This window comes from Rattus norvegicus, chromosome 15 (genome assembly GCF_021556685.1).
Source record: "Rattus norvegicus strain SHRSP/BbbUtx chromosome 15, alternate assembly SHRSP_T2T, whole genome shotgun sequence".
Classification (NCBI taxonomy): Eukaryota; Metazoa; Chordata; class Mammalia; order Rodentia; family Muridae; genus Rattus; species Rattus norvegicus.
The window spans coordinates 49,587,317-49,614,933 of NC_141548.1; the positions used below are offsets into that span (position 1 = coordinate 49,587,317).

General features: G+C 39.3%; 1 protein-coding gene across 27 annotated transcripts in view; it reads right to left on the reverse strand.

Moving 5' to 3' along the window:
* Nucleotides 1-27,617, reverse strand: part of Adam28 (ADAM metallopeptidase domain 28) — a 124,912-nt gene that overhangs the window by 56,138 nt on the left and 41,157 nt on the right. For 3 of the 27 annotated variants that reach the window (XR_015637928.1, XR_015637930.1, XR_015637929.1), the window contains exons 16-21: nucleotides 25,845-26,004; nucleotides 22,812-22,892; nucleotides 22,413-22,495; nucleotides 15,665-15,773; nucleotides 7,299-7,377; nucleotides 5,294-5,340 (exon numbers count right to left, since the gene is read on the reverse strand). Coding sequence is in view for 13 of the 27 variants with exons in the window: in NM_001394671.1 (NP_001381600.1) it covers nucleotides 3,855-3,876; nucleotides 5,294-5,340; nucleotides 6,554-6,622; nucleotides 7,299-7,377; nucleotides 15,665-15,773; nucleotides 22,417-22,495; nucleotides 22,812-22,892; nucleotides 25,845-26,004 (646 nt within the window). In the remaining 14 variants the exon portion in view is untranslated. Of the gene's footprint in view, nucleotides 1-2,453; nucleotides 2,763-2,868; nucleotides 3,038-3,064; nucleotides 3,877-5,289; nucleotides 5,341-6,553; nucleotides 6,623-7,298; nucleotides 7,378-15,664; nucleotides 15,774-22,412; nucleotides 22,496-22,811; nucleotides 22,893-25,844; nucleotides 26,005-27,617 lie in introns of those variants that run through there. The other 24 variants (XR_015637921.1, XM_087585287.1, XR_015637922.1 and 21 more) reach the window with 23 other exon arrangements.

The following is a 27,617-nucleotide window of genomic DNA, read 5'->3' on the forward strand; positions in this document are numbered from 1 at the left end:
CTGCCAACCAAGCAAATGGGAGCAACACTGACAACACAAACTAGAATTAAGGAAGAAGATTGACAACATAAAATCAGTAACTGTGAAAACAAACTGAAGTTCTCTAAACTGACCAAGGACTCAGACAAACACCAGGAGAGACAGTGTGTGTGAGATAAATGAAGGAACAGGATGTTGTCAAGCTCAAGTGGATTGTGCTATTTTTTTAAAAAGAGATAATAAAGGAGACAGACAGAAAGACAGACAGACCCACACAGAGACAGACAGAGAGAGAGAAACAAAGACAGAGAGATGATGATGATGATGATGATGATGATGATGATGATGAAGATGATGATGATGATGTGATTAGTGCCCATTAAATATATTAAGAACTTTTGAACTATTTGGTTAGTCAAGAACAAAGTAACATCATTTATTAAATCACAGTATGTTCAAACACCATTCTTATGTATATATATATATATATATAATATATATATAATTAAATGACTAATTTTTCATGCTCTAGGCATGAAATAAATGGCTACTTGAGAGTTCTAGGCTCAAGATACTTTAATATTCAACATTAAAAAAGATAAAGTGAGGGCTGGTAAGGTGGTTTAGAAGAATGATGCTGCAACATATAACAAGGACATATGTTCCACTATGTTCATAGCAGCCTTATTTATAATAGCTAGAAGCGGGAAAGAACCCAAATGCCTTTCAACAGAGTAATGGATACAGAAAATGTGGTTCATCTACACAATGGAGTACTACTCAGCTATCAAAAACAATGAAGTCAAGAAATTCATAGGCAAATGGATGGAACTAGAAAATATCCTGAGTGAGGTAACCAAATCACAAAAAAAAAAAAACCCATGGAATGTACTCACTGATAAGTGGATATTAGCCCCAAAGCTCAGATTACTCAAGATACAATCCACAGACCACATGAAGCTCAAGAAGAAGGATGACCAAAATGGAGATGCTTCAATCCTTCTTAAAAGGGGAACAAAAATAATCACAGGACAGGATATGGAGACAAAGTTTGGAGCAGCGACTGAAGGAATGGCCATTCAGAGACTGCCCCAGCCCATATAAATACAGACACCAAACTCAGACAATATTGCTGGTGCCGAGAAGTACATGCTGAGAGGAGCCTGATATAGCTGTCTCCTGAGAGGCTCTGCCAGAGCATGACAAATACAGAGGTGGATGCTAGCAGCAAACCATTGAACTGAGAACAGAGTCCCCATTGGAGGAGTCAGAGAAAGGATTGAAATGGCTAAAGGGACTTGCAACCCATTAAGAACAACAGTACCAATCAACCAGAGCTCCCTGGGACTAAACCACTATCCAAAGAGTACACATGAACAGACCCCATGGCTCCAGCTGCATATGTAACAGAGGATGGCCTTGTTGGGCAACAATGGGAGAAGAAGCCCTTGGTTCTGCCAAGGCTGGAGCCCCCCAATGTAGGGGAATGTCAGGTCAGGGAGGCTGGATGGAATGGGTGGGTGGGGAAACACCCTCATAGAAGAAGGGGGTGGGGCATGGGATAGGGGGTTTTTGGACAGGAAACAGGGAAAGAAGATAATATTTGACATGTAAATAGAAAAAGATCTAAGGAAAAAAGGATGGTTTGGAAGGTAAGGTGCTTTCAGAGCAAGCCTAGTGACTTGAGTTCAATCCCTGGAACCCACATAAAGATGGATGGAAAGAACAGACACTACTAAAAAATTTTTCTGAGCTCCACATGCATGTATGCATGGGTGTGTGAACACACACATACACACACACACACACACACACACACACACACACACACCTCATGCATACTCTATATGATATGAGGGCCAGTGAAATGTCTCAGTAGGTAAAGGACCCACATCCTGAATGGAGACAACTAACTCCTGCTTCTTGTCCTCTGACCAGCACAGACATACATAGCAAGTAAGTGTAGTTGTTTCAAAAGCAAAACAAAACAAAATGATAATGTAAATTGTGTCTCAGATAGTTATTAATGCCAGGAAATAGGCAAGCAAGCAAACAAAAATGGCAGAGGCTTAAAGGTTACTCAAGAGCCAATTAAGTCTTCATGTGAAATTGGAATGTATTTCCAGGTCAGGAGAAAGTGTTCTAAGTTTATCATCTTAACCTCAAGACTCAATCATATGAAAGTAGCTCTGTACTTAAGAAACCCAATCACAAAAGCTCCCACATGGAAAGCAAGCATCTGACATTGAGAGTTGGTAGGTGAACTCTAGAATTACTGAGTCTGGAAGTCTGCCCTTGAGATACAGAATAAAAAGATTGTCAGAGGCAAGGGGTGTTGGCAATAGATGCAATGGCCCAAACATAACAAAGGGGAATGCCACCAAGATAATAGGGGAGCAGCACCTTGGCAGTGCTAAAGCTATTTCACTCATTAGAGTGAACACAGCTTCATGTGAGAGAAAACCCAGCTCGACATGCTTTGGACAACAAGGAAAATTTATTGATTGTACAAGAAGTCCTAGCAAAAAGTGGACCCACTCCAATAATTGTTAATCTACCAGTTCAATAACATCTTAGGAAGTGCAGTTGAATTTTGTTTATCTCCCGGCTCTATCTTGTTCACATCATCTTTGTCTTCAGATCACAGCACAGCTGCAGAAGTATCAGATGTCAACAACCAGAAGAAAGGATGAATGGAGAAATATCCCTCAGAAATTTCCCAACGTGTCTCCTCTCTCATCCACAGGAACAAAATGGGGAGTTACCCATCTACTTACAAATCTCTGGCAAAAACAAAATTGTGATTGTTTTGAGTGGGCTAGCATTGTTATGAGTTGTGCCCATCATTCTAAAACTGGACAGCAAGACTAAATTAGAGTTCCTAAAACAAGGAAGGGGGTATTTGGTACCCAACCAACCATGTTGGTTCTACTATCTGTCAATGAAGCTGAAGATGTTAAAGACAACATGGTTCTGTTGTTGACAGACGATCTGACTTTTTTCTTGCAATCCAGGAATTTAGATGTTTATGCACGATCTCGCAAGTTAAAATTTATTCCTAAGAAACCAAAAACAGTTTAAAAAATAAACTCTGTGTGGTCAACATCTTTAATTTAGACTAAATAAAATACATCTGTAATCCAAACCAAGCCAGCAGGTCCCTAGTTTGTGACTTCTGGTTTATGTTCATTTCTTTAGCTGAAACATTATCTATTTAGAAAGGGAGGTTCCCTCTAACCATGCCAGTAGTTAGCATACAAATATCTGTGACCAATTTTTTCTAATAAACACATTTTACTGGATTGTAGAATACTCCCAAATAACAAGGTTACTACAAACGTCAGGAGAAAGGGTAGCACGGACACATAGAACAGGGTGCTTACATATATTTTTTAAACCGGATGTTCTAATTTGACAAGTAAAAAGAATCAATACATTGCTACTTAGTTAGCAATGAATGCACCCCCAGTGTCTTATGATTTTGTTTGTCCTTTCTGTTCTGTTTAATTTTCATTAGAGAGTACATCATTCCTATCCAAATGAGGAAATTAAGGTCTTCAAGATATTCATGCTATCAGTCAACATTATAGTAAAAATAAAGGGGAAAGGGGATCAACTAGAGTTTTACAGTTTATGTATTCCTTTAGCCATCTCCCTAGGAGTATGGAAAGGAGATCATTTAAATTAGCATGGATATTTTCAAATGTGTGTTTCTTAAATGTTTTAATCTTCAAAATATAGCACAAACCAGAACATGTTAATCTCTGAGGGTCAAGAGCACTAGTAAGAACGAAGTAAGCACATGTCCTTTCCTTCCAAAACATCAACGCTTCCACTCTGACCATCTGATCATCGACCCTGGTTTAGTTGTTGCTTCATACTTTTGCATTCGCGTCCCTTAAAGAAAGAAAAACCTCTCAGATGATCAAAGCATCCTAAAAAATTAAATAAGTAGATATAAGTTGACACTAATAAAAATTTAAAAGAATTCCATGAAAACTTACTCTCTAGTGTATAAACTATGTAATGACTTAGCAATGAAGAATTAGAAGCATCAGAACGTCAGAATGGAAGGTGAGACTCTGACTCTACAATTCTAATGTTGGTGCAGGTAATTTGCAGAATAAGAACAGAGGAAGGGAGGGGGAGTTATGAGTATAGAGAAATAGTCCAGGACAAGTAGCCTGACCAAAGGATGAGGTGCAAAGACAGTTATGGATGGGAGGTTGACATGGGGTATTGCATTTATTTCCACCATCCTTGTGCACTATTATGAAAAAATGAGAAACTGGGGTCACCATGATTTTGTAGCTGAGAATTTGTTTCAGTCTCCCTTACTTAGGTTATGAAGGAAACTCAGAGTCAAGGCACTTATGCCAGTCCCTGCCTCACAGTAAACACCTTACGTGACATGGTTGAGACTTTTCTCCTTGGCCCTAGCAGTGAAAAAGGGAAGACAATAATAATTTCATTATAGATAGCTTATGTGGGTGCAGAAGTGGTCTTGCTCTAAAAATAGTGGAGGAGGTGCTTTTGTGTTGCTAGGATAAAACAGAAAATTAAGTCAGTCAGTATAAATGGCACATTTTCCCTTCTTTAGCCAAGTTTACTTCCTTTGTGGGATTACTGCTCACCTCGTCACTTAAGTATAATCCACTTTCCAGGGGCTAGTTCACATTCCAAATACCCTGTCAATGGTCTTTGGCTTCACCAGCTTCACATGTTGACATCAAGTGTTTTTGCATTAGCATCACACACTTCGGCACTAATAGCATTTGAGGAGCTAGGTACACCGGGCATGTGTGACCAATTTGCTCACTAAATCTGAGACATCTTGACAAAAGGAGCTTTGGCCCTTCCTCTTCTATATACAACAAAGAGCTAGGCATAAAGGAACTACACATGAGTAAATGGATTCTGCCATTTACTAAAGATTAAAAAGGACTTTACTTTTATTCAAGCTTCCCTTCATATGTCTGCTTTGCACATTCTACTTCTTACAAAATTAGCAATAACTTCATAAATATCTAATTTTATATCCTCTGGAATGAACATCCAGAAACAATTTTTTGGAAGACATTTGCCTTATACAGTAGATATATTAAGTACTTTTAACATTTATAAAAGAACTATTGTTTTTACAGTAAAGATTCAGTAGCCATAGGAAATCAGTAAAGAAGAAGGCCTTGCCTTCCAATGTTCCCCAGAACAAATGTGCTATGATAGGGTTATACTAGACTAGGGAGAATTGACAAAAACACTGTGAATTAGAGCCAGTTGACAGAAAATCCACCAGTGAGAATTGGATACTTACCAGGAAACAGGAATTGGTGGCGGTGGGAAATTTGGCTTTGTGATTAGCTAGTAAGAAGATAAAAAGGGAAAATCAGCTTGGAGTAGTTTCTTCAAAAATGTTATATGCATGCTGAAATGGTTAACAGTTTTCAGGGACAGAGACTTTATAAACTCACCCACAAGAATATTTCTATACCCATGAGTTTGACACTTTCAATTAGTTCTGAGCCTCTAATCCAGATATAACCACAGTGTCAACACCTACGTGATGATAAGGGCTACTTTGGACTTAATTTTGTGTATCCACAAAAATACCATGTTAAAGACCTAAGCCCTGGTGTAATGACTAAGTTTGGGGCATTCACAGCTTGAGATGGAATTCTAAGAATTGGATCCATGTCTTTATGTGGAAAGATACAAAAAGATGATTGTATCTCTTCTTTCCCTAATCTTTCTCTCCTCCCCTTCTATTTTTTTCTTCTCCTGTCCCCTCAATTAAAAGCCAGGAAGCAGCCCTCACCAGACACCAGGAACTTCCAGCTTCTCAATTTTAGAATTCCCAAACTCAAGAATGGGCAGAAATAAATGTCGTCTAATCTGTATAACCTATGCCAAACTTATTAATAATGGATAATATAGAGGGTGAATTGTACTAGTTGCCAACTTAACACAAACCTAGTTGTATCTGAGAAGAGAAAATATCAATTAAGAATATGCCTTTACAGGATTGAAATGAAGGCAGGTCTCAGTAATATCATCTTGATCTATGATTGATGTGGTACAGACTAGCTCATTATGGGTGACGCCAGACTGGAGAGGTAGTCCTGAGTTGTATAAGAAATCAGGCTAATCAAGCCAAGAAAAGCAATTCAGTTAGCATTATTCCTCCTTGGTTTCTGCTCCAATGTTTACCCTGGCTTCCCTCAATGATAGACTTATAAGATAGAAGCTGGAATAAACCTTTTCCTCTTCAAGTTGACTAGTCACAATGTTTTAATTCAACAATAGAAACACCAACTAGGACATGAACATTCTGTTATTATCAACTTCCAGATCTAGGTTCTTAATTTGGGAGATAAGCTCAGAGGTAAAATTGTACAGATATATTCTCACATTTAGCATTTTAAAAAAGATTAGTGGAAGAGATTGTGTTTTAAGTTAATATGAACATAAATCTCTGAATAAACATAAATTCTGAATCAGTAATGTGGTCTCTGTCTTTTGGGAGCATTTCATTGAGGTTGGACTGGATGGAAGAGAAGGGAAGTTGTTAACGCACGACATCAGGTGGAGGCTCCTGCTTTTCAGTGGGCAGATCAGACACATGGAGCTTTTTCATCTGACTCATCTAAAAGGAAAATGTCAAACTTTACAATGAAACCATCAAGTGCCCAAATACAGCTTGAAGGTAAGTGACCCTTTCCCAGCTTATTTCAGGAAATAAGACAGGTAAGATCTCAGTAGCAAAGTTCGACCATTTACAGCAGGATGTCCCCAGGGATACCAGGAATAACTTCCATCACAAACATTACCATTGATGCTGTCCTATAGATTTACTTCAGATGAAAGCCCTAAACATGTAAGACATGGCAAAGGCTGTGTCATAATGTTACATATTACATGGGTAAGCATACAAATATATGCATCACATTATAGAGAGAAAAACTTACCTGAAGTAAGAATAAACTTAGAGTTTAAAGTGGACAGAATGAGAGCGGTTAGAGAGGGGAGAGGACGGGGTGCGGGTGGAGGAGGGAGAAGGAGAGGGAGAGAACCTGTAACATTTCCTCCTTTATTCTTTTTGTATTTCATGAGCTCTTTCTACAAGGGATTTTTTATTTTAGGATTCTCTTTTGTGTTAACAAAACACAAGGGAAGATTGACAATGTGGGTGTGCAGAGTTCACAATTCTTACTATTTGTTGTTGTGTGGTTGATTTCTATGTACTACTATACACAACTGACAGACATGGTCATATTGTAAGAAGGATGGAAATGACAGACTCAGGCCAAACTAGAATTCACCTCCTGGGGTTGAATATCCTTCACCTTTTGGGGTCTACACTTCTGCTTGTGTAGCTTGGCATCCTTGATGGGTGGTAGCCTGTAAAAGAAAACAAATCCTGTGAACAAAACACCACTTTTACCATGCCAGAGAGATCCAACAGAGGATGAACAACTTCTGCTACCAGTGTTCCTTCTGCTCCCTCACAGATGATCCCTCAGCTTTTAGTTGCAAGTTAGGCACCACTACTATCCTGTGATTCATAACCATGACTAGACATTTTCTTTATTTCTTGGCAGAACCCTGATCACTAATAATAATGGTGTTAAGTCAACCTTTGTCTAAATCATGATATTTAATTATTCTTAATTCATCAAGTATTTACCTAAGAGTTATTTTTTTTGAATAAGTTCCACCAAAATAAGTCAGTCTTGGAAAGAGATGAAAAAAGATCTTGCTATGCTAAGATGATGTTTGCAAGAGAAATGATCTCCATACACTGAAGCTGCTGCTTCTCACTTTAGAGGTAAACAACAGGCTTTATGAACATTTTCCCTTTCCCCACACTCATTGAAAGTGATTTCTATACCCTTAGGAGACATAAATCATATTCATGCAGAAAGTGGGAATATTGCAGCTTACTCATAGAGAATCTTTTGCACGATGTCTACTAGAAAATAAATGTGTTCTCTGCTAATAATAAAATGCAAAAGTACATAGTAATGAGAGCTAATGTCAACTCTTGTCATAAATTACAAAAATAGCCACAGGGAGAAAAGGATGCATATCTTGCTGTAAAAGATTGCCTGGGGGAGAGCTCATAGCCCGGACAGGTGGGCACTCCTGAGACTGCAGAGTGGGAGAGACCACCAATACTACTTACCCCTGCCTGCATCCCTGGCCCAAAAAGAAACTGTATGGGCCTCTGGGAACCGGAAGACAGAGGCACTGGAGTGGCAGGTTCCCTGCAGTCCAGACATTGCCCAGACCTGAAGGGACCGATCAACAGTTCTCTGCACCCAAATCCCATGGGAGGGAGAGCTAAACCTTCAGGGGGGAAGACACGCCTGGGAAGCCAGAAGAGACTACACTCTGCCCATATTTCTGACTCCAGAGGAAAACACCTGACCCCATCTGGGACCCCGGTACATGGGGGCTCCAGGAAAAGGCAGAGCAGGCCCTCCTGGTTGCCACCTTCATGTAGAAATCAAAAGCAGCCTCCCCACGAGCAACTTGAGCCACAGGACCACAGATAAGACCAACTTTTTCTGCTCCAAGCAACCTGCCTGGTGGACTCAGGACACACAGAGGCAAAATTCCTCTGGGACTGGACACTTCCAGTTTTTAGCTGGAGCCCGAAACTCGCTGATCCCAGCCCACAGCTCCCTGTTCCCAAACACTGTGGGAAACAGAGCTTACCGCCCAGACAGGTGGGCACTCCTGAAACTGCAGAACAGTAGAAACCACAAATACTGCCCACTCCTGCCCACATCCCTGGCCAAAGAGGAAACTGTATAGGGCCTCTGGGAACCTTAAGACAGGAGCACTGGAGCGGCAGGTCCCCCACAGTCCAGACACTGCCTGGACCTGAAGGGACCAATCAACAGCTCTCTGCACCCAAATCCCATGGGAGGGGGAGCTAAACCTTCAGAGGGGAAGACACGCCTGGGAAGCCAGAGACTACACTCTGCCAACATTTCTGACTCCAGAGGAAAACACCTAATGCCATCTGGGATGCTGGTGCACGGGGGCTCTGGGAAAAGGCGGCACAGGCCCTCCTGTTTGCCGCCCTCACAGAGAGCTCAAAAGCAGCCCCCCACGAGCAACTTCAGCCAAGGGACGACATGTGAGACCAACTTTTCTGCTCCAAGTGACCTGCCTGGTGGACTCAGGACACAGTCCCACAAGAATAGCTGAAGACCAGTAGTCAGGAAAGACTACACGCCCAAAAGCAGAACACTCTGTTCCCACAACTGTCTGAAAGAAAACAGGAAAACAGGTCTACAGCACTCCTGATACACAGGCCTATAGGTCGGTCTAGCCACTGTCAGAAATAGCAGAACAAAGTAACACCAGAGACAACCTGATGGCGAGAGGCAAGCACAGGAACCCAAGCAACAGAAACCAAGACTACATGGCATCATCGGAGCCCAATTCTCCCACCAAAGCAAACACTGAATATCCAAACACACCAGAAGAGCAAGATCTAGATTTAAAATCACAATTGATCAAGATGCTGGAGGACTTCAAGAAAGACATGAAGAGAAACGCAGGAAAACATTAATAAACAAGTAGAAGGCTATAGGTTATCACAAAAATCCCTGAAAGAATTCCAAGAAAACACAATCAAACAGGTAAAGGAATTAAAAATGGAAATTGTAGGATGATGTCACAGGTGAGGCAGGTACAGGATAGAAGGAGGCCTGTCATTGGAGGAGAAGGAAGGATGGGCAGGAGAGAAGTTTGAAGGAAGAGGAGGAGATTAAGGGGAGAGAGGAGAAGAGGAGTTGGAGAGAGGGGAGAAGCCATGGCAGGTGATGTTAAGATTCTGCTCTGTGTATTTACAGGTTGTTCTTAATGTTCTCAAGGGATGGATGGTACTGGGCTTTGTATGTATAAGTGGGCAATTATATCTTACCAATTGGATCTAAGATTATTGTGTTGTGTGTTCTTTCATGTTAGGGTTTGAGTGTAGGAAAGTGTGCGGCTGGGTTGTGTTTCCAACAAGATATCTAACAGATATCTTGGGACACCGTGGCACGGACCTAGCAGGGTAAAAGACTACTACTTCTTTTATATTTATATTATTACAACAACAGGAAATAGAAGCAGTAAAGAAAGCACAAAAGGAAACAAACCTGGATATAGAAAACCAAAGGAAGAAACAAGGAGCCACTGATACGAGCATCACCAACAGAAGAGAAGAAATAGAAGAGAGAATCTCAGGAGCAGAAGATTCCATAGAAATCATTGACACAACAGTCAAAGATAATGTAAAACAGAAAAAGCTTCTTGTCTTAAACATACAGGAAATGCAGGCCACAATGAGATCAAACCTAGGGATAATAGGTATAGAAGAGAGTGAAGACTCCCAGCTCAAGGGACCAGTAAATATCTTCAACAAAATCATAGAAGAAAACTTCCCTAACCTAAAGAAAGAGATGCCCATAAACATACAAGAAGCCTACAGAACTCCAAATAGATTGGACCAGAAAAGAAACTCCTCCCATCACATAATAGTCAAAACACCAAATGCACAAAGCAAAGAAAGAATATTAAAAGCAGTAAGGGGAAAAGGTCAAGTAACATATGAAGGCAGACCTATCAGAATCACACCAGACTTCTCACCAGAGACTATTAAAGCCAGAAGATCTTGCACAGATGTCACATACACATTCTAAGAGAGCACAGATGTCAGCTCAGGTCACTGTATCCAATAAAACTCTCAATTAACATAGGTGGAGAAACCAAGATACTCCATGACAAAACCAAATTTACACAATATCTTTCTACAAATCCAACCATACAAAGAATAATAAATGGTAAATCCCAACATAAAGAGGCAAGCTACACCCTAGAAAAAGCAAGAAACTAATCATCTTGGCAACGAAACAAAGAGAAGAAAAGCACACAAACATAATCTCACATCCAAATATGAATAAAACAGGAAGCAATAACCACTATTCCTTAATATCTCTCAACATCAATGGTCTCAACTCCCCAATAAGAAGACATAGATTAACAAACTTGATATGCAATGAGGACCCTGCATTCTGCTGCATACAGGAAACACACCTCAGAGAAAAAGACAGACACTACCTCAGAGTGAAGGCTGGAAAAAAACTCTCCAAGCAAATGGTCTGAAGAAGCAAGCTGGAGTAGCCATTCTAATATCGAATAAAATCGATTTTCAACTAAAAGTCATCAAAAAAGATAAGGAAGGACACTTCATATTCATCAAAGGAAAAATCCACCAAGATGAACTCTCAATCCTAAATATCTATGCTCCAAATACAAGGGCACCTACATACATAAAAGAAACCTTGCTAAAGCTCAAAGCACACATTGCACCTTACATAATAATAGGAGATTTCAACTCCCCACTCTCATCAATGCACAGATCATGGAAACAGAAATTAAACAGAGACATAAACAGACTAAGAGAAGTCATGAACCAAATGGACTAAACAGATATTTATAGAACATTCTATCCTAAAATAAAAGGATATACCTTCTTCTCACCACCTCATGATACTTTCTACAAAACTGTCCATATAATTGGTCATAAAACAGGCCCACATATACATTGAAGTTGAACAATGCTCTACCCAATGATAACCCGGTCAAGGAAGAAATAAAGAAAGAAATTAAAGATTTCTTAGAACTTAATGAAAATGAAGGTACAACATACCCAAACTCATGGGACACAATGAAAGCTGTGCTAAGAGGAACACTAATAGCTCTGAGTGCCTGCAGAAAGAAACAGGAGAGAGCATATATCAGCAAGTTGACAGCACACCTAAAAGCTCTAGAAGAAAAAGAAGCAAATACACCCAAGAGGAATAGAAGGCATGAAATAATCAAACTCAGAGCTGAAATCAACCAAGTAGAAAACAAAAAGGACCATACAAAGAATCAACAGAACCAAAAATTGGTTCTTTGAGAAAATCAACAAGATAGATAAACCCTTAACCAGACTAAGGAGAGGACACAGAAAGTGTGTCCAAATCACCAAAATCAGAAATGCAAAGGGAGATATAACTACAGAATCAGAGGAAATTCATAAAATCATCAGATCCTACTACAAAAGCCTATATTCAACAAAACTTGAAAATCTGCAGGAAATAGACAATTTCCTAGACAGATACCAGGTACCGAAGTTAAATCAGGAACAGATGAACCATTTCAACAACCCCATAACTCCTAACGAAATAGAAGCAGACTTTAAAGGTCTCCCAACCAAAAAGAGCCCAGGTCCACACGGGTTCAGTGCAGAATTCTATCAGACCTTCATAAAAGTCCTCATACCAATACTATCCAAACTATTCCACAAAATTGAAACAGATGGAGCGCTATGGAATTCCTTCTATGAAGCCACATACTCTTGTATGTAATGCACACAAAGATCCAACAAAGAAAGAGAACTTCAGACCAATTTCTCTTAAGAATATCGACGCAAAAATACTCAATAAAATTCTGGCAAACCGAATCCAAGAGCACATCCAAACAATCCTCCACCATGATCAAGTAGGCTTCATCCCAGGCATGAAGGGATGGTTTAATATATGGAAAACTGTCAACCTGATCTATTATATAAACAAACTGAAAGAACAAAATCACATGATCATTTCATTAGATCCTGAGAAAGCATTTGACTAAATTTAACACCCCTTCATGATAAAAGTCCTGGAAAAAATAGGAATTCAAGGCCCATACCTAAACATAGTAAAAGGCATATACAGCAAACCAGTAGCTAACATTAAACTAAATGGAGAGAAACTTGAAGCAATCCCACTAAAATCAGGGACTAGGCTAGGCTGCCCACTCTCTTCCTACTTATTTAATATAGTTATTGAAGTCCTAGCCAGAGCAATCAGCCAAGAAAAGGAGATCAAGGGGATACAGATTGGAAAAGAAGAAGTCAAAATATCACTATTTGCAGATGATATGATAGTATATTTAAGTGATCCCAAAAGTTTTACCAGAGATCTACTAAAGCTGATAAACAACTTCAGCAAAGTGGCTGGGTATAAAATTAACTCAAATAAATCAGTAGCCTTCCTCTACACAAAAGAGAAACAAGCCGAGAAAGAAATTAGGGAAACGACACCCTTCATAATAGACCCAAATAATATAAAATACCTCGGTGTGACTTTAACCAAGCAAATAAAAGATCTTTATGATAAGAACTTTAAGCCTCTGAAGATTGAAATTGAAGAAGACCTCAGAAGATGGAAAGATCTCCCATGCTCAGGGATTGGCAGGATTACTATAGTAAAAATGGCCATTTTACCAAAAGCGATCTATAGATTCAATGCAATTCCTATCAAAATACCAATCCAATTCTTCAGAGAGTTAGACAGAAAAATTTGCAAATTCATTTGGAATAACAAAATACCCAGGATGGCTAAAACTATCCTCAACAATAAAAGGACTTCTGGGGGAATCACTATCCCTGAACTCAAACAGTATTACAGAGCAATAGTGATAAAAAACTGAATGGTATTGGTACAGAGAGAGACAGACAGACCAGAGGAATAGAATTGAAGATCCAGAAATGAAGCCACACACACCTATGGTCACTTGATTTTTGACAAAGGAGCCAAAACCATCCAATGAGGTAAAAATAGCATTTTCAGCAAATGGTGCTGGTTCAACTGGAGGTCAACATGTGGAAGAATGCAGATTGATCCATGCTTATCACCCTGTACAAAGCTTAAGTCCAAGTGGATCAATGACCTCCACATAAAAGCAGATACACTCAAACTAATAGAAGAAAAAGTGGGGAAGCATCTCGAACACATGGGCACTGGAGAAAATTTCCTGAACAAAACACCAATGGCTTATGCTCTAAGATCAAGAATCAACAAATGGGATCTCTTAAAACAGGAAAGCTTCTGTAAGCCAAAGTCCACTGTTGTTAGGACAAAATGGCAACTAACAGACTGGGAAAAGATCTTTACCAATCCTCCAACAGATAGAGGGCTTATACGCAAAATATACAAAGAACTCAAGAAGGTAGACCGCAGGGAGACAAATATCCCTAATAAAAATGGGGTTCAGGGCTAAACAAAGCTAAGGAGTGCCGAATGGCTGAGAAACACCTAAAGAAATGTTCAACATCTTTAGTCATAAGGGAAATGCAAATCAAAACAACCCTGAGATTTCACCTCACTCCAGTGAGAATGGCTAAGATGGCAGGTGACAACAAATGCTGGCAAGGATGTGGAGAAAGAGGAACACTCCTCCATTGTTGGTGGGATAGCAGACTGGTACAACCATTCAGGAAATCAGTCTGGAGGTTCCTCAGAAAATTGGACATTGAACTACATGAGGACCCAGCTATACCACTCTTGGGCTTATACCCAAAAGATGCCCCAACATATAACCAAGACACATGCTCCACTATGTTCATAGGAGCCTTCTTTATAATAGCCAGAAGCTGGAAAGAATCCAGATGCCCTTCAGCAGAGGAATGGATACAGGAAATGTGGTACATCTACACAATGGAATATTACTCAGCTATCAAAAACAATGACTTTATGAAATTCATAGGCAAATGGATAGAACTGGAAAATATCATCCTGAATGAGGTAACCCAATCACAGAAAAACACACATGGTACGCAGTCATTGATAAGTCACTATTAGCCCAAATGCTTGAATTACCCTAGATGCACAGAACACATGAAACTCAAAAAGGATGACCAAAATGTGAATGCTTCACTCCTTCTTTAAAAGAGGAACAAGAATACCCCTGCGAGGGAATAGAGTGGTACAGTTTCGAACAGAGGCAGAAGGAACACCCATCCAGAGCCTGCCCCACATGTGGCCCATACGTATACAGCCACCCAGTTAGATAAGATTGATGAAGCAAAGAAGTGCAGGCTGACAGGAACCGGATGTAGATCTCTCCTATGAAACACAGCCAGAATACAGCAAATACATAGGCGAACGCCAGCAGCAAACCACTGAACTGAGAACGGGACCCACATTGAAGGACTCAGAGAAAGATCTGGAAGAGCTTGAAGGGGCTTGAGACCTCATATGAACAACAATGTCAACCAACCAGAGTTTCCAGGACTAAGCCACTACCCAAAGACTATACATGGACTGACCCTGGGCTCCAACCTCATAGGTAGCAATGAATAACGTAGTAAGAGCACCAGTGGAAGGGGAAGCCCTTGGTTCTGCCAAGACTGAACACCTAGTGAATGTGATTGTTGGGGGAGGGTGGTGATGGGGGGAGGATGGAGAGGGGAAGCCCATATAGAAGGGAAGGGGACGGATTAGGGGGATGTTGGCCCAGAAACTGGGAAGGGGAATAACAATCCAAATGTATGTAAGAAATACTCAAGTTAATAAAGATAAAAAAAAATGATTGCCTGGGAAAAGGAATGCCTAGTTTCTGCTCTGCAAACAAAACAAAACAGCAGCAATAAAACAAAAAAACCAACCGAACAAACAAAAAACTCCAAACCAAACCAACCAAACAACCAAACAAGAAAACAAAATAAAAGAAGGCAAAAATGAATACAACCCCCCCAAAAGCATATGTATGGTTTTATTAATATTTGAAATAAAATAAAATCTGAAGAATTAAATCATAGACTGTACTGTCAAATGAAGCAGATATCAGAGGGTCCCCAAAGCACATGAAGGCATACCTCTGAACTCTCCTTTGCTTTCTTCTGGCACTTTGATGATGGATCACTATAGCAATCACCACAAATATGGCTGCCAGAGGAAAGAGCACGCCAACCATGATGGAGACGCCTATAACAAAGAGCACAAGAACTCTGTTGAGGACCCAGAATCTTACCTCCCACTAGTCTGCCTCTTTTCTTCCATTCCTTTTTCCTCAATTCATTCTTTCCCTGTCTTCCTCTATCCTCACCCTTTGCTTTTCTTTCTTCCCTCTTTTCCATTCTCTTTTTTTCCTTCCCTCCCTTTCTTCTTTCCTTTTTTCCCCTGTAATGACACAGTCATGTAACCTAGGCTAGCATTATACAGATTATATAGCTAAGGCTATTCTCAAATTTGCTGTTATCCTCATAACTCCAGCTCCCATGTAATAAAATTGAATGCTTTGTACCTGTCCTGACATTTCTATTTGTCACAAATTTTATATAGCTTTTGCCAAGTGAATCTGTCTGCATGGAAAGTTTCTCACAACTAATGTAATGGTTAACCTTCACTGTCACAATATCTGTGGAATAGGAAGAGGGAAGAACTCTTGAACATGGGCTGGGTTTCCAGGCTGAGCTGAAGAGGGAATGAGAAGAAATACCTATGGACACTGTATTTCTTTCTGCTTTCCGACTGTAGGAATCATGTGACCTACTATCTCCTTCTCCCACTATGTATTCCCCACCATGATGGACATTATTTCAAAACTGGAAGCTAAAGCAAGCCCTCCCTTCCTAAAGACAATCAATTATTTTGTCAAAGAAACAAGAAAACTAGCAGAATTGGAAGAATGAAATTAGTGTTGGTGATGATTACAGTTTATAAAGAACAAGTAAAACAGAAATCCACAGGACACCTTCCAGAAAAGTTGGGCTAAATGTCTTCTTACTGAGAAGTCTTAGCAGAGAAGAAGGGAGGCTGCAGTAGGAGGAGGGTGAAGCCTCGGAGTCTAAAAGAGAGTATAGACTAAGAGGATGGCAAAGCAGGAAGCAAACACATTTTAAATCCAGCCTTGGAATGAGAAGAGAAAGAAATTAAAGCCTTGAGATAGCATTGCTCTCACTGACAAATAAGGAGCTAAGCCATGAGCAAAAAGCTGATGGAGATGTAGTTCCTGTTTCATCTTTGTTCCTAACCTACCAGCCTAAGCAATTAATTCAACCTGGATGCACTGACATCTCATCTGTTCATTTGTTTTACACTTATCTGAAACCATCAGAGACCAGAAAGTTCACACATCTGAAGAACAGATTAACCACTCCTCCTAGTACATAGATTAGCAATCTAGTCACAAGAGAAAAATGCAAAAAAAGTTACACATGTGAAGACATATTACACAGGTGGAGGTAGACACTACAGAAAGCAGAATTCAATAGAAGAGAATAGTGTGCATTTGAATATGTAATTCTCTTCAACTTCCATAAAATTATTATTCACTGAAGTCAAAGGAAAATAAAACTGGCATTTCTGCTAGGTACAACTTAGCTTCAGAATGGGAGTATAAATGGATGTATTTGGACTAACATTAGAATAGTAAGTATTTTAAGAACACAAAGGACCTAAATGGAGTGCTTACAAACACTCCAAATCAGAGAAAACAAAGTTGTGGCTTGGGGAAAAAAAGCCAGATAGTAAGTGTGTATTTTAGGATAAAACTAATTAAAGAGAAATGCTAGCTTTTTATATTGCTAATAATGGTGGTCTTGATCTGCATACAGCATGAAACTTTTACAAAACAAAAAATACCCTCAATCCAGTAAATCACTAAAACATAGGAAAATTTTATTTGTGGACATTAATGAGGGAGTAAGCATTTAGACAAACACAAAGGAAACAGAGTCAGTTTCCTTTAACATGTGACACCTCAAAGGTCAGCACATTCCAGGGCAGGCCCTACCTACAGGCTCAAGATGGACTGGATGGGAGAAGAAGAGAAGACAGTGCCTGGAAATTGAGTTGGGAAGGAAGGAAGGGCAGGGAAGGTGTAACTGGGAGGAGTTGGGAGAGATGGATACAGATGATCAAAATGCATTGTATGAGACTCTCACCACATTAATACAAACATTATTTATAGAGCAGACAAAGAGGAAGATGATTGGGGAAAGCAGGTTCAGTTGTACCTTGGTGGGAAAATGCTTGCCTAGCATGCACAAGGTCCCAGGTGCAATCTCCAAGACTGACAACAAAAAATGAGAAGGAAGAAAGGAGGGATAGTTTAGAATCACAGAAAAGCAGAGAGCACAAATGAACAAGTTAAACCCAAAGGAGCTATGCTTTGGATGAAATTGTGCTGTCAATAAAGGTTTATTGACTCTGAAATGTACTGCTCTACAGTAGGGATGCAGGGGCATAAGAGAACCCTTGGACATTGACTCAATGTTGCTGTGGATCCACAACTACTCTAAAAACAAAATCTAGTTAAGCAAATTAAGGTAAGTGAAAAATTTTGGGACAACTAGTAAAGGAATTAAAAACTGCACATCCTCCAAATTAATAAAATAATGGTTACTAAAATGGCCAACTGGTTTATAATATAGCACAAAATGAAATAAAAATGAGTAAAAGAAGCTTAGGTGAGGCAAAATACATAGAAACTGCACAATATAAATGAGGATTTGTGTCCCAGAATATTAGTAATATGTTCTCCAATTAAACTTTGAAAAGTAAAGCTAAACCTAATGGTTTATGAGAGAGCAAAGATTTTAATACTGCATGATTTTCTCAAAATATGCAAGTTTCAAGATGACTCAGGAAGGACGAATGTAAATGTGAAAATGTTATAGCAACACAAACACAAAAGATTGTGGACCAGCCATCTTGGTCTCTTGGAACTGTAGACTTTGAAAGACAAAAAGCCATAAAGATGGACAGCATTAAGTTCACATTGATAACCATGTGAATTTACTGAGACTACATAGCCATTCTAAATGTGTATACAAACAAAATCTTGGTTTCTAATTAGATTGTCACTGACAGTACCATCTTATAATATAAAAAAATCAGTCAAAGGTTTATTTATTTTATATTATTTTATTATATTTTATTTATGTTTGAGAGTTTGAATGCATGTATGCATGGGCATCATGGGAATATAGCGCTGAAGAGTCCAGGAGAGCTTGACAGATCCCCTAGAAATGGAGTTACTGATGACTGTGAGCTGTCAGGTGAGTTCTGGGAATCCAGCCAGCATCCTTCACAAAAGCAGCACGTGCTCTTAATTGCTAACCCATATAACTAACCCCCAAATAGAGTGGTTATTTTTAAGAATTCTACACAGCAACTGGTATAACAAAAAAAAAACTATTAGTTGGGATTAAAACAGGCAATGGTACTGACCAACCTGAACATCGGTAGCCACAGAAGGTCACAGTACAAAGCACATGTTAATACTTTTCCTGTTCATACCCAGAACACCTGCACATGTGATTACATGCTAGGCCATAAGGTAATTGTCAATGAATTTTACCATATGTTTTATATGTTCTCTGATTACCATGTAATCATTCTTGGTATTAACTAAATAACTAGAAAAATCCACATTTTCTTTCATGGTAGGAAGCAGGTGGTAGTAGGATGCTGGTGGGGAGAGTCAGGGGAATAATGGGATATGTTGTAGTCAACTACAAATGAGCTCAGTTATATTACATACTAGGGCTAATATAGAAAGAATTTCACTGTTCATCTGAAAATCTAGCAAAGGGATTTATTGGCCCCTGTTACCATAGAGAAATGATGAATATTCTTCAAGTACTTTTTGATAATGTATATATGTACCATGAGGATTTTTTGCACATAAAATATAGCTCACTTGGCATGTATTAAAAGGTTTACTTTGGCTTTCAGAGTCTGTTATCAAGTCACTGGGTAGTGAAGTTAAAACATGGCAACCATTGTTTATAGAAACAAGTCTGTTCAGAGACTACTACAAGATGAGAGTCAGATTAAAAGTGGTGATTTGTATATCATATATCGATTTAAAAGCTGTAAGTAACTGGAAAAATAATTATATATATGTTTTCAATTAGTGGACACAAAATAATTCATTAGAAAAAAATCATGTACAATGACTTTACAAACTTCCCTGAATAAATTTCAAATATTTCAACAGAAACCAGGAAATATAACAGCAAAAGGAATGTTAAATGTTTGAAGAAGAAAATGTGTTTAAACTGACTCCAAAGTTATATAATGTAAAATGTACCAAAATATCACATGGTATCTCATACCTACATAGAAATATTTAGTAACATAAATAAATGCTTTTAAATGCATTTTAGATAGTTGGGTGAAGAAATCTTTCTGAAAGATTACTCATTACTTAGCAAATTTTATTGTCCTAAATTGTTTATTAGGTATGAATTTTACCATAAACATCATGTATGTTAAGGGTGGCAATGGGCCCTAATAATGCTATTTCTTTTTTAGACTTAACAGTAACCACCACCCACTGAAGGGTAGAACTTGGGGCTTTTTTCTAAGGTCATAAGTCTTGATGCCAGCCCACCATTTCTCTGTGCTTGTGGAGTGTTTTTGGTGATCTACTGGGTGTCAATATTTCTTCTGAACTTTATGGAATGGGTCAATGAGGATAGTATCAAATCAGTATGGAGTCTTTACCAACTCAGTAAAGATAAAGAACTCCAATAGATTAATAAATACACATAAATAAATGTTTCAGGGAGAGCAAAGTCAAGATGCAAGGTTATTTTAGTAAAAGACAGAATCATCTAAGAGTTTTCTAATTAAATTGTTGAGTCTGTTCTGAATGTACCCTGCAACCACACCCCAATCATGATAAACTGAAGATAATAATATATTGTATAATATATTATATAACTTTAAAAACTAATGACGTTTAGAATCTCCGTGAAGATAGAAAGTAAAGGAATTTGGATAAAAAGAAAGAGTAAGTTGAAGTGTAAACATTAAAATTAAATGTTATTCTTTTGTTTGAAAATCTTACAAAAGCAGTTGAACTTGGGACAAACAGTTCATTTGGGCCTATTTCTATGATCTTCATTTCTATCCCCTGTGAACATAGGACAATATTGGTTCATAAACCACAGGGACAGTATTCCAGGAGTCTCTCCCTATACACACTGGGGCTTGATACACAAGTAACCAAAGCTGTTCTTACCTGGCTCCAGACTATCACCTGGAACCATGCAGAGAGAGGAGTTAAGGGAGGGCACTCAATTGGAGGAGGAGGAGGAGGAGGAGGAGGAGGAGGAGGAGGAGGAGGAGGAGGAGGAGGAGGAGGAGGAGGAGGAGGAGGAGGAGGAGGATTCATAGAACTCTCTTCTCTATGTGGAATATTATTCATGATGGCAAGTGGGAGCCAAAGTTCCCAGTTTGGCAAATCCCCTCATTTATGACCTAGAAGGAAGCCTGCCTCCTACTTACAGCCTTATCTTCTACCCAAAGATGTGTCAGTGGGAGCATCAGGCAATTCAAAATGCAAGGAAAAACCATGTTGGCCAGTTTGAATCAGCTTATCTCTTGGTCTAAAAAAAGATTACATGTCCCAAAGAAAGTGAGTCCAATGAAATGCAGGCAGCATGTGAATGAATAGAACAGCCCAAATGTAGGAACCATGTGAGTGAACAGGACAACCAACCTATAGGCAGCTTGTGAATGAACAGAAGAGCATACTACAAAATACAAGAAAATAACTCAGAGAACAGAACCCAGGGTTACCATCATAATCCAAGTCATGTTCTCAAGGAGTCCCATGAGTTAATATTGGCTAACATATTGTCTACCATGGAAGTGGAAAAAAGCCAAAAGCAAGAAAATGTGGTATATTAAAGTCATATTACACATGAAGAGTGGAAGATATCTTTCTGTATGAAGACTGACAATGCAAGAATCCTTAAAATATGATTAGAATGTTGCAAAAAGAGATCTTGGGGATGGATATCACATGTTCCGTAGCCATAGTGGATGACTCCAGGGAGACACCATGATCCAGACACAAATGAACTCAACAAGAGGGTGACAGCATTCACAAGACCTGAATAAATTCATGAGACAAAATCCCAGCAGGGAGAAAAGAAAGTAGACACAATATCCCACTCCTACACAAGAAGCTGTTTGTAATTGACATCTACTTGGAAAGGGAAGTCAGTTTTCATAAATGCAGTCTCACTGGGTATGCTAATTACACTCCAGGACTGACTCCACTTGTCCAGTTGGTCAACACAAGATGAAGTCCATGTGTTTCTGTGAAGTTTTGTATTCTTTCTGTTTTGTTCTATTCTTTAGTTTTTTGACACACACACACACACACACACACACACACACACACACACACACACAGAGAGAGAGAGAGAGAGAGAGAGAGAGAGAGAGAGAGAGAGAGAGAGTATGAAATGGTGAGTAAGGAGGTAAAAAGTTTGGGAAGGTTAAAGAGTATAACCAAAATATATTCTATGTAAGGAATTGTAAAAAAATAATATTTATAAAAACAGCAAAGAGGTGAGCACTAGAATTCATCTGTTTTCTGATTGTGGAGTCAATATAATCAGCTGTCTCATGCTTCCCCTGCCACCATGACTTTACCCCATAATAGATGCTACCCATAAACTGTGACCCCAAATAAGCCTGTCGTGTCTTGAGTAACTTTTGTTGGGTATTTTTAATCACAGCAGCAGGAAAATAACTAATACAAACAGATAGGAAGAGCATGGCAGAGACAGTTTTCTCAGACAGGATATGCAGTGTTACCTACGGAAGACTGTGGCAGAATCCTCACAGTCAGGAGGGGCCCATCCTTCCTTGCACTGACACTGAAGCTCATGGTCACACACCTAGTGGAAGATAAATACTGTGAGTGTCACCATGAGACTTAGTGCACCCTTCAAGGCCCCATTCTCCCACATGAAGTTGATTTTGACATGAAAGAGACCCCTGCTCTGCTGGCTTTCGTCTGCCAAGGTGAAGTATGAATGACACATAAGGATGCCAATAATAAGTGCTCAGAGGTAGTCTCCCATGCTCTGGAGTGTCAGATAAGCATAACAACTGTGATCACTAAGTGCTGAGGGTATTGTTTCTGCTTCATCACAATAGATCTAAGACTACATAAGGCTCAGCAAACTGGAGATGCTGGCTTTCCAAACTTACTGCGTGGCCTTTGCACTTGGAGGAGCAGTTGGCTGACTTGTATGTCTTCTCCATGTCCACACACTCTGCATTAATGCACACCTGAAATGATGTGGAAATGTGAGCTTTATGAAACATTCCCAAAGCTTCTATCTCAGTCAACAACTAAATGGGATTGAGTCTTAATTTTTCATCAACTCTGTCTTCAAACACACTTTTTTTAAAAGGACTTTTTATTATTGAGAACTTTCTACAATATGTTTTGATCATGTTTATTCCCCTAACTCTTCCTGTATTCAGCCTTTTTCCTATCCACTCAACTTTGTCTCTTTAAAACAAAACAAAACAAAAATTAGGACCAGTTTGTGTTGTCTGAATATTCTTGGATGTGTAGCTTTCCATTGGAATATGGTCTACTTTCTGGTGGTTGGGGTATGCTTTTAGAGAAAACTGATACTCTTTCAGCCAGCCGCAACTAAATTCCAATGGGACCTCAAGTAGGCATGGGGCTTTGTGCTTACCTTCTCTCCATCTTTTGGGATTTCCTTTTTTTTCCGGAGCTGGGGACCGAACTCAGGGCCTTGAGCTTGCTAGGCAAGTGCTCTACTACTGAGCTAAATCCCCAACCCCCATCTTTTGGGATTTTCAATGGCTTGAGCTTACACAGGTCTTACTCATGCTGTCACAATATCTTTGAGTACCCATTGCAGATGTCTTGATGTGTTTGTTTAAGATTTGTTATTATTTATCCAGGTGTCTTTGAGTGAATGGCATGTATATGTTGGTGCCTGTAAAGGCCAGAAGGAAGTGTGAGGTCCCATGGGAATGGAGTTACATGATGTTGTGAGCTATATGTGCGCTGGGACCCAAAGGTTAGTTCTATGGAAGAGCAGCATGTGGTCTTAATCATGTAGTCATCTCTCGGTGACTAAACTGAAACATCTTATTAGGTAAACACTATCATGCTTTGAAAGAGACAAATCAAACTCTAATTTCTACTATATAATAAAATATTTAAAAAGCCCTCCTTAAAATAGCTTTGCTTCTTTCTGATAGGTACCTCATTTACTCTAACAGCTTCTCACATATAGAGCTAAATGCTGATCATAGAACCAAGCATAGCTGTAACTGACATCTAGAAGTAAGTGCTGGAATTAAACCACACGTGATGCTACAGTAACTACCATGAGGAGGAAGTAAATGGCATTCTCCTTTGTTCTTTATCATTATCAGAGGAGCTGTCATCCACTGAGCACCCACCAGGTTTGAAGCACTGAAATTAACACACTTTGCCTTTCTGAGCCTGAATCACCTCACTCAGGATAATTTGTTTTAGTTCTTTCCAGTGACCTATAAATGTTGTGCTTCCATTTATCTTTACAGTTAATAATCCATTTTGTATACATACTGTATTTTTTAGCCACCCATCTCTTGATGGACATCTAGGTTGATTCCATTTCCTAGCTGTTGTGCATAGAGTGGTGATTAGCACTGGTGTCTATAATACCATATAAATTTCTTTTGTTTATGTCTAGAAGTAGTATGGTAGGTTCAAGTGCCTAAACAAGACCTTCAGAAGATCAAGCCAGCCACAATTTCTGCACAGAGGCAATAGATGATCTCCAGGCCCTACCCTTTATTAAGGAGCTATTTTGACAATTTATATCTGCTGGAGATGAGAGCATTGATCTTCTTTGAGTGTGTGACAACTGGTAGGTTTAATGTTCCTGTGAATGTTCCTACATCCTGGCAATTATGAGCACGATGAGGAGGATAGCGAGGGTTGGTGGGAATAATAATGAAATTATTAGGAAAAAGAGGTGGAGAGGATGCTGGGAGAGTTGAAGGGAGAAATAAGATATATCTGAGCATACACATACACATCTTGAAATCTCAAAGAATAATAAAAAGAAAAGATGCCCTACCCAGATATTTATGAAATTTTATAACATGATCCTAAAGACATGGTGGGTCCTTATTAAATGTTATTGAAGGGATGGGTGCAGACTTGCATAAAACAAAGTCAAAAAAATATTATGAGCGTGGTGTTCTGAGGGAGACAGGAGATGGTCACAGGTATGGAGTGTGGCACTACTCTCATTCTTTTTTTACATTTGAGCTTCCTTTGCATGATTGCATTTGAATAAAATGCTCTGTTAAAAACACGTGGGAAACATTCAAGTAAAGACCTAATGTATTGAAGTAGAGTTCAATGGTGGTTGTTAATTTGAATTGTTTGACAGGCATGGAAGTTGACACCTGGGTATTAATAGGGTAAGAATCTATGTGCTTTCTGGCCTTCTTTAGTCCTATGAATGAGTTTAAACAAACATAGGTCAACTTTGGTACTTCCCTGTCCTTTGTCAGGGCAGCTGACTACTATACTACAAGTTGATGCTACAAGCAATTGGGTGATAAAACTCTGACAATGAAAACTCATGTCATGTTGGTGGTCATATTATGCTTCAGGGACAAACACCCTCTTGTTAAGAAAAGATACACTAGCTGGAGTGATGGCTCAACAGTTAAGAGCACTGACTGCTCTTACAGAGGTCCTACTTTCAATTTCCAGCATCCACATGGGAGTTCATAACCATCTGTAATGGGATCCAATTACAAATGCCCTCTTCTGGTGTATCTGAATACAGTGACAGTGTACTCCCATACATAAAATAAATAAATCTTAAAAAATATAAAAAAAAGGAAAAAAAGTGCACAAGGGACAGGTTTTTGTTTCCTGCTTCTGCATTGCTGGGTAATGAGCATGGGGCATGAATGAATACAATAGCATGCTAGAAATGGCAGGAAGCAAGGAGAGACAGCATTGGTCCTTGGTGGTAGCACTGTGTCGGCGAGTTTAGCACGCAGGTTCTTACATCTCTGAACTTACTGCTGTGTGAGTTAACAATTGTCTGTATTGTTTCAGTCTCCTTTAGTTCCTCTTTTGTTCATCTGCATGTGGACTGAGATCCCAGGTTCATAATAAACAGCATTGAGTTAAAATCAAGGTACAAATGTGGAATAATGTACTGTCAAGGCACAATTTTGACTTACCTTGTTATTTCCACATTTGGTTCCATTGGCCACCATGTCTACTCCTTGATTGATGTCTTCAGGATCAAATAATTTACATGTCAGGAAAGCTATTGTAAGTCCTTTCCAGGGCAGATCACCTGACCCACCCTCACAGAACAACTTCCCACACATGGCATCTCTACAAACAACAACAACAACAACACATTACAAACTTTATCCCAGGATTTGAATTTCAGTTTTATAGAAATGTAAACCAACCTTCGCTATTTAATGAATAATATCTCCCTTATAGCTTCTAGTTGTACCCATGCACAGTGTATTAATAAGACCCTTAGATGTTAGTAAAATATGTTGTTTCTCAAATATAGACAGACCCCTTTACAAGTAATTTTTGCCAGTTGGCTAAGTTATTGCTAATGGGGGAAGGGCTGGATTGTAAACCTAAATTCTAGAAGGTGGTTTTGAATAAGGGAGCATGCCCCATTTCTGGGCATTTTTTTCCATCAGATTTGATGATGAAATGTATGCTGGTTTATTTTTATCAACTTGACTCAAACTGGAGTCACCTAGGAAGAGAAAACCTTAATTGAGGATCTATCTTCATCAGATTGGTTTGTGGACATATCTGTTTGGCAGTTTCTGGCATAATTACTGATGTAGGAGGGCCTAGCTTCACTATGGATAGTACCATCCTGAGGCAGACAGTACTGGGTGGGCTGTGTAAGAAACAAGCTGAGTAAACCATGGGGACTGAGGCAGTAATCAAAACCCCCCAGAGCCTTGGCATCAGTTCCTGCCTTCAGTTCCTGCTCTGGCTTCCCTCAATGACGGACTGTAATTTGGAAGTTAAAATCATTCAAATCCTTTCCTCCAAAAGTTGCTTTTGGTCAGAGTGCTTCATCACAGAAACAGAAAGCAAATTAGGACTGAATGTGATGGGTGAAGCTGGAGAAGCCATCACTGACAGAGAAGTGCCTGGGGATGGAGCTAGAAGATGCTCCAAAGAAAGATCCTTGACCTTACAAAGGTGCCTAGACAGTCATGCATTTTTCACTATTTTACTTCCTTCAGATAAGCTGTAAAAGTTAAGTGCCTCAATTTTCCACAAGAAAGCAGTCTGCACAAAGCCAAAGGTCTCTTGACATTTCAAAGAATTAAGCATGGCACTCAGAGTTCTCCCTCCAAACATCCAGATTCAACTGCTCAACACATACAGAAGCCTTCAGACAACCAACACAAAATGTAAGAAAAGTCAAGCCAATCAAACCATAGTCAACTGCTTCATGTGAAATTAGAGAAAGACTGTGAACAAGTATTCTAAAAGGGAGAGAATGAGACTGTGCTATTTCTCATGGTTAGAGACAATATGAGTGCTGAATCAGGAAGACACAGCTCTTCCACACTCTGCTTGGTGCTTTTCAGGAAACAGACAATGATTCATAGCAAAACTGCAAGGATGGTGCTGGGCATAGAAAATGTGGAATAAATGCCCACCACAGACAATGACTACTAGATGACCAGGTGATGTCTGAAGGGGGACAAAATGTCTGGCCATCATGTTACACTCATTATCTGTTGTTAACACAGTTAGAAAGGCTAATCCAATACTCACAGGCTACAGAGGAGGGATGGACCAGCCCTACTACCTTCCCACATACACCCCATGTATTGCTTTGCTAAACCCTGTGTATTTCCTTTTCCATTACTGTTTCACTCACACCCTAATATATGTGAATAAAATGAAAAAATAATGTAACATATTTAAGTTGAATTTTAAAGATTGTCTTAAAG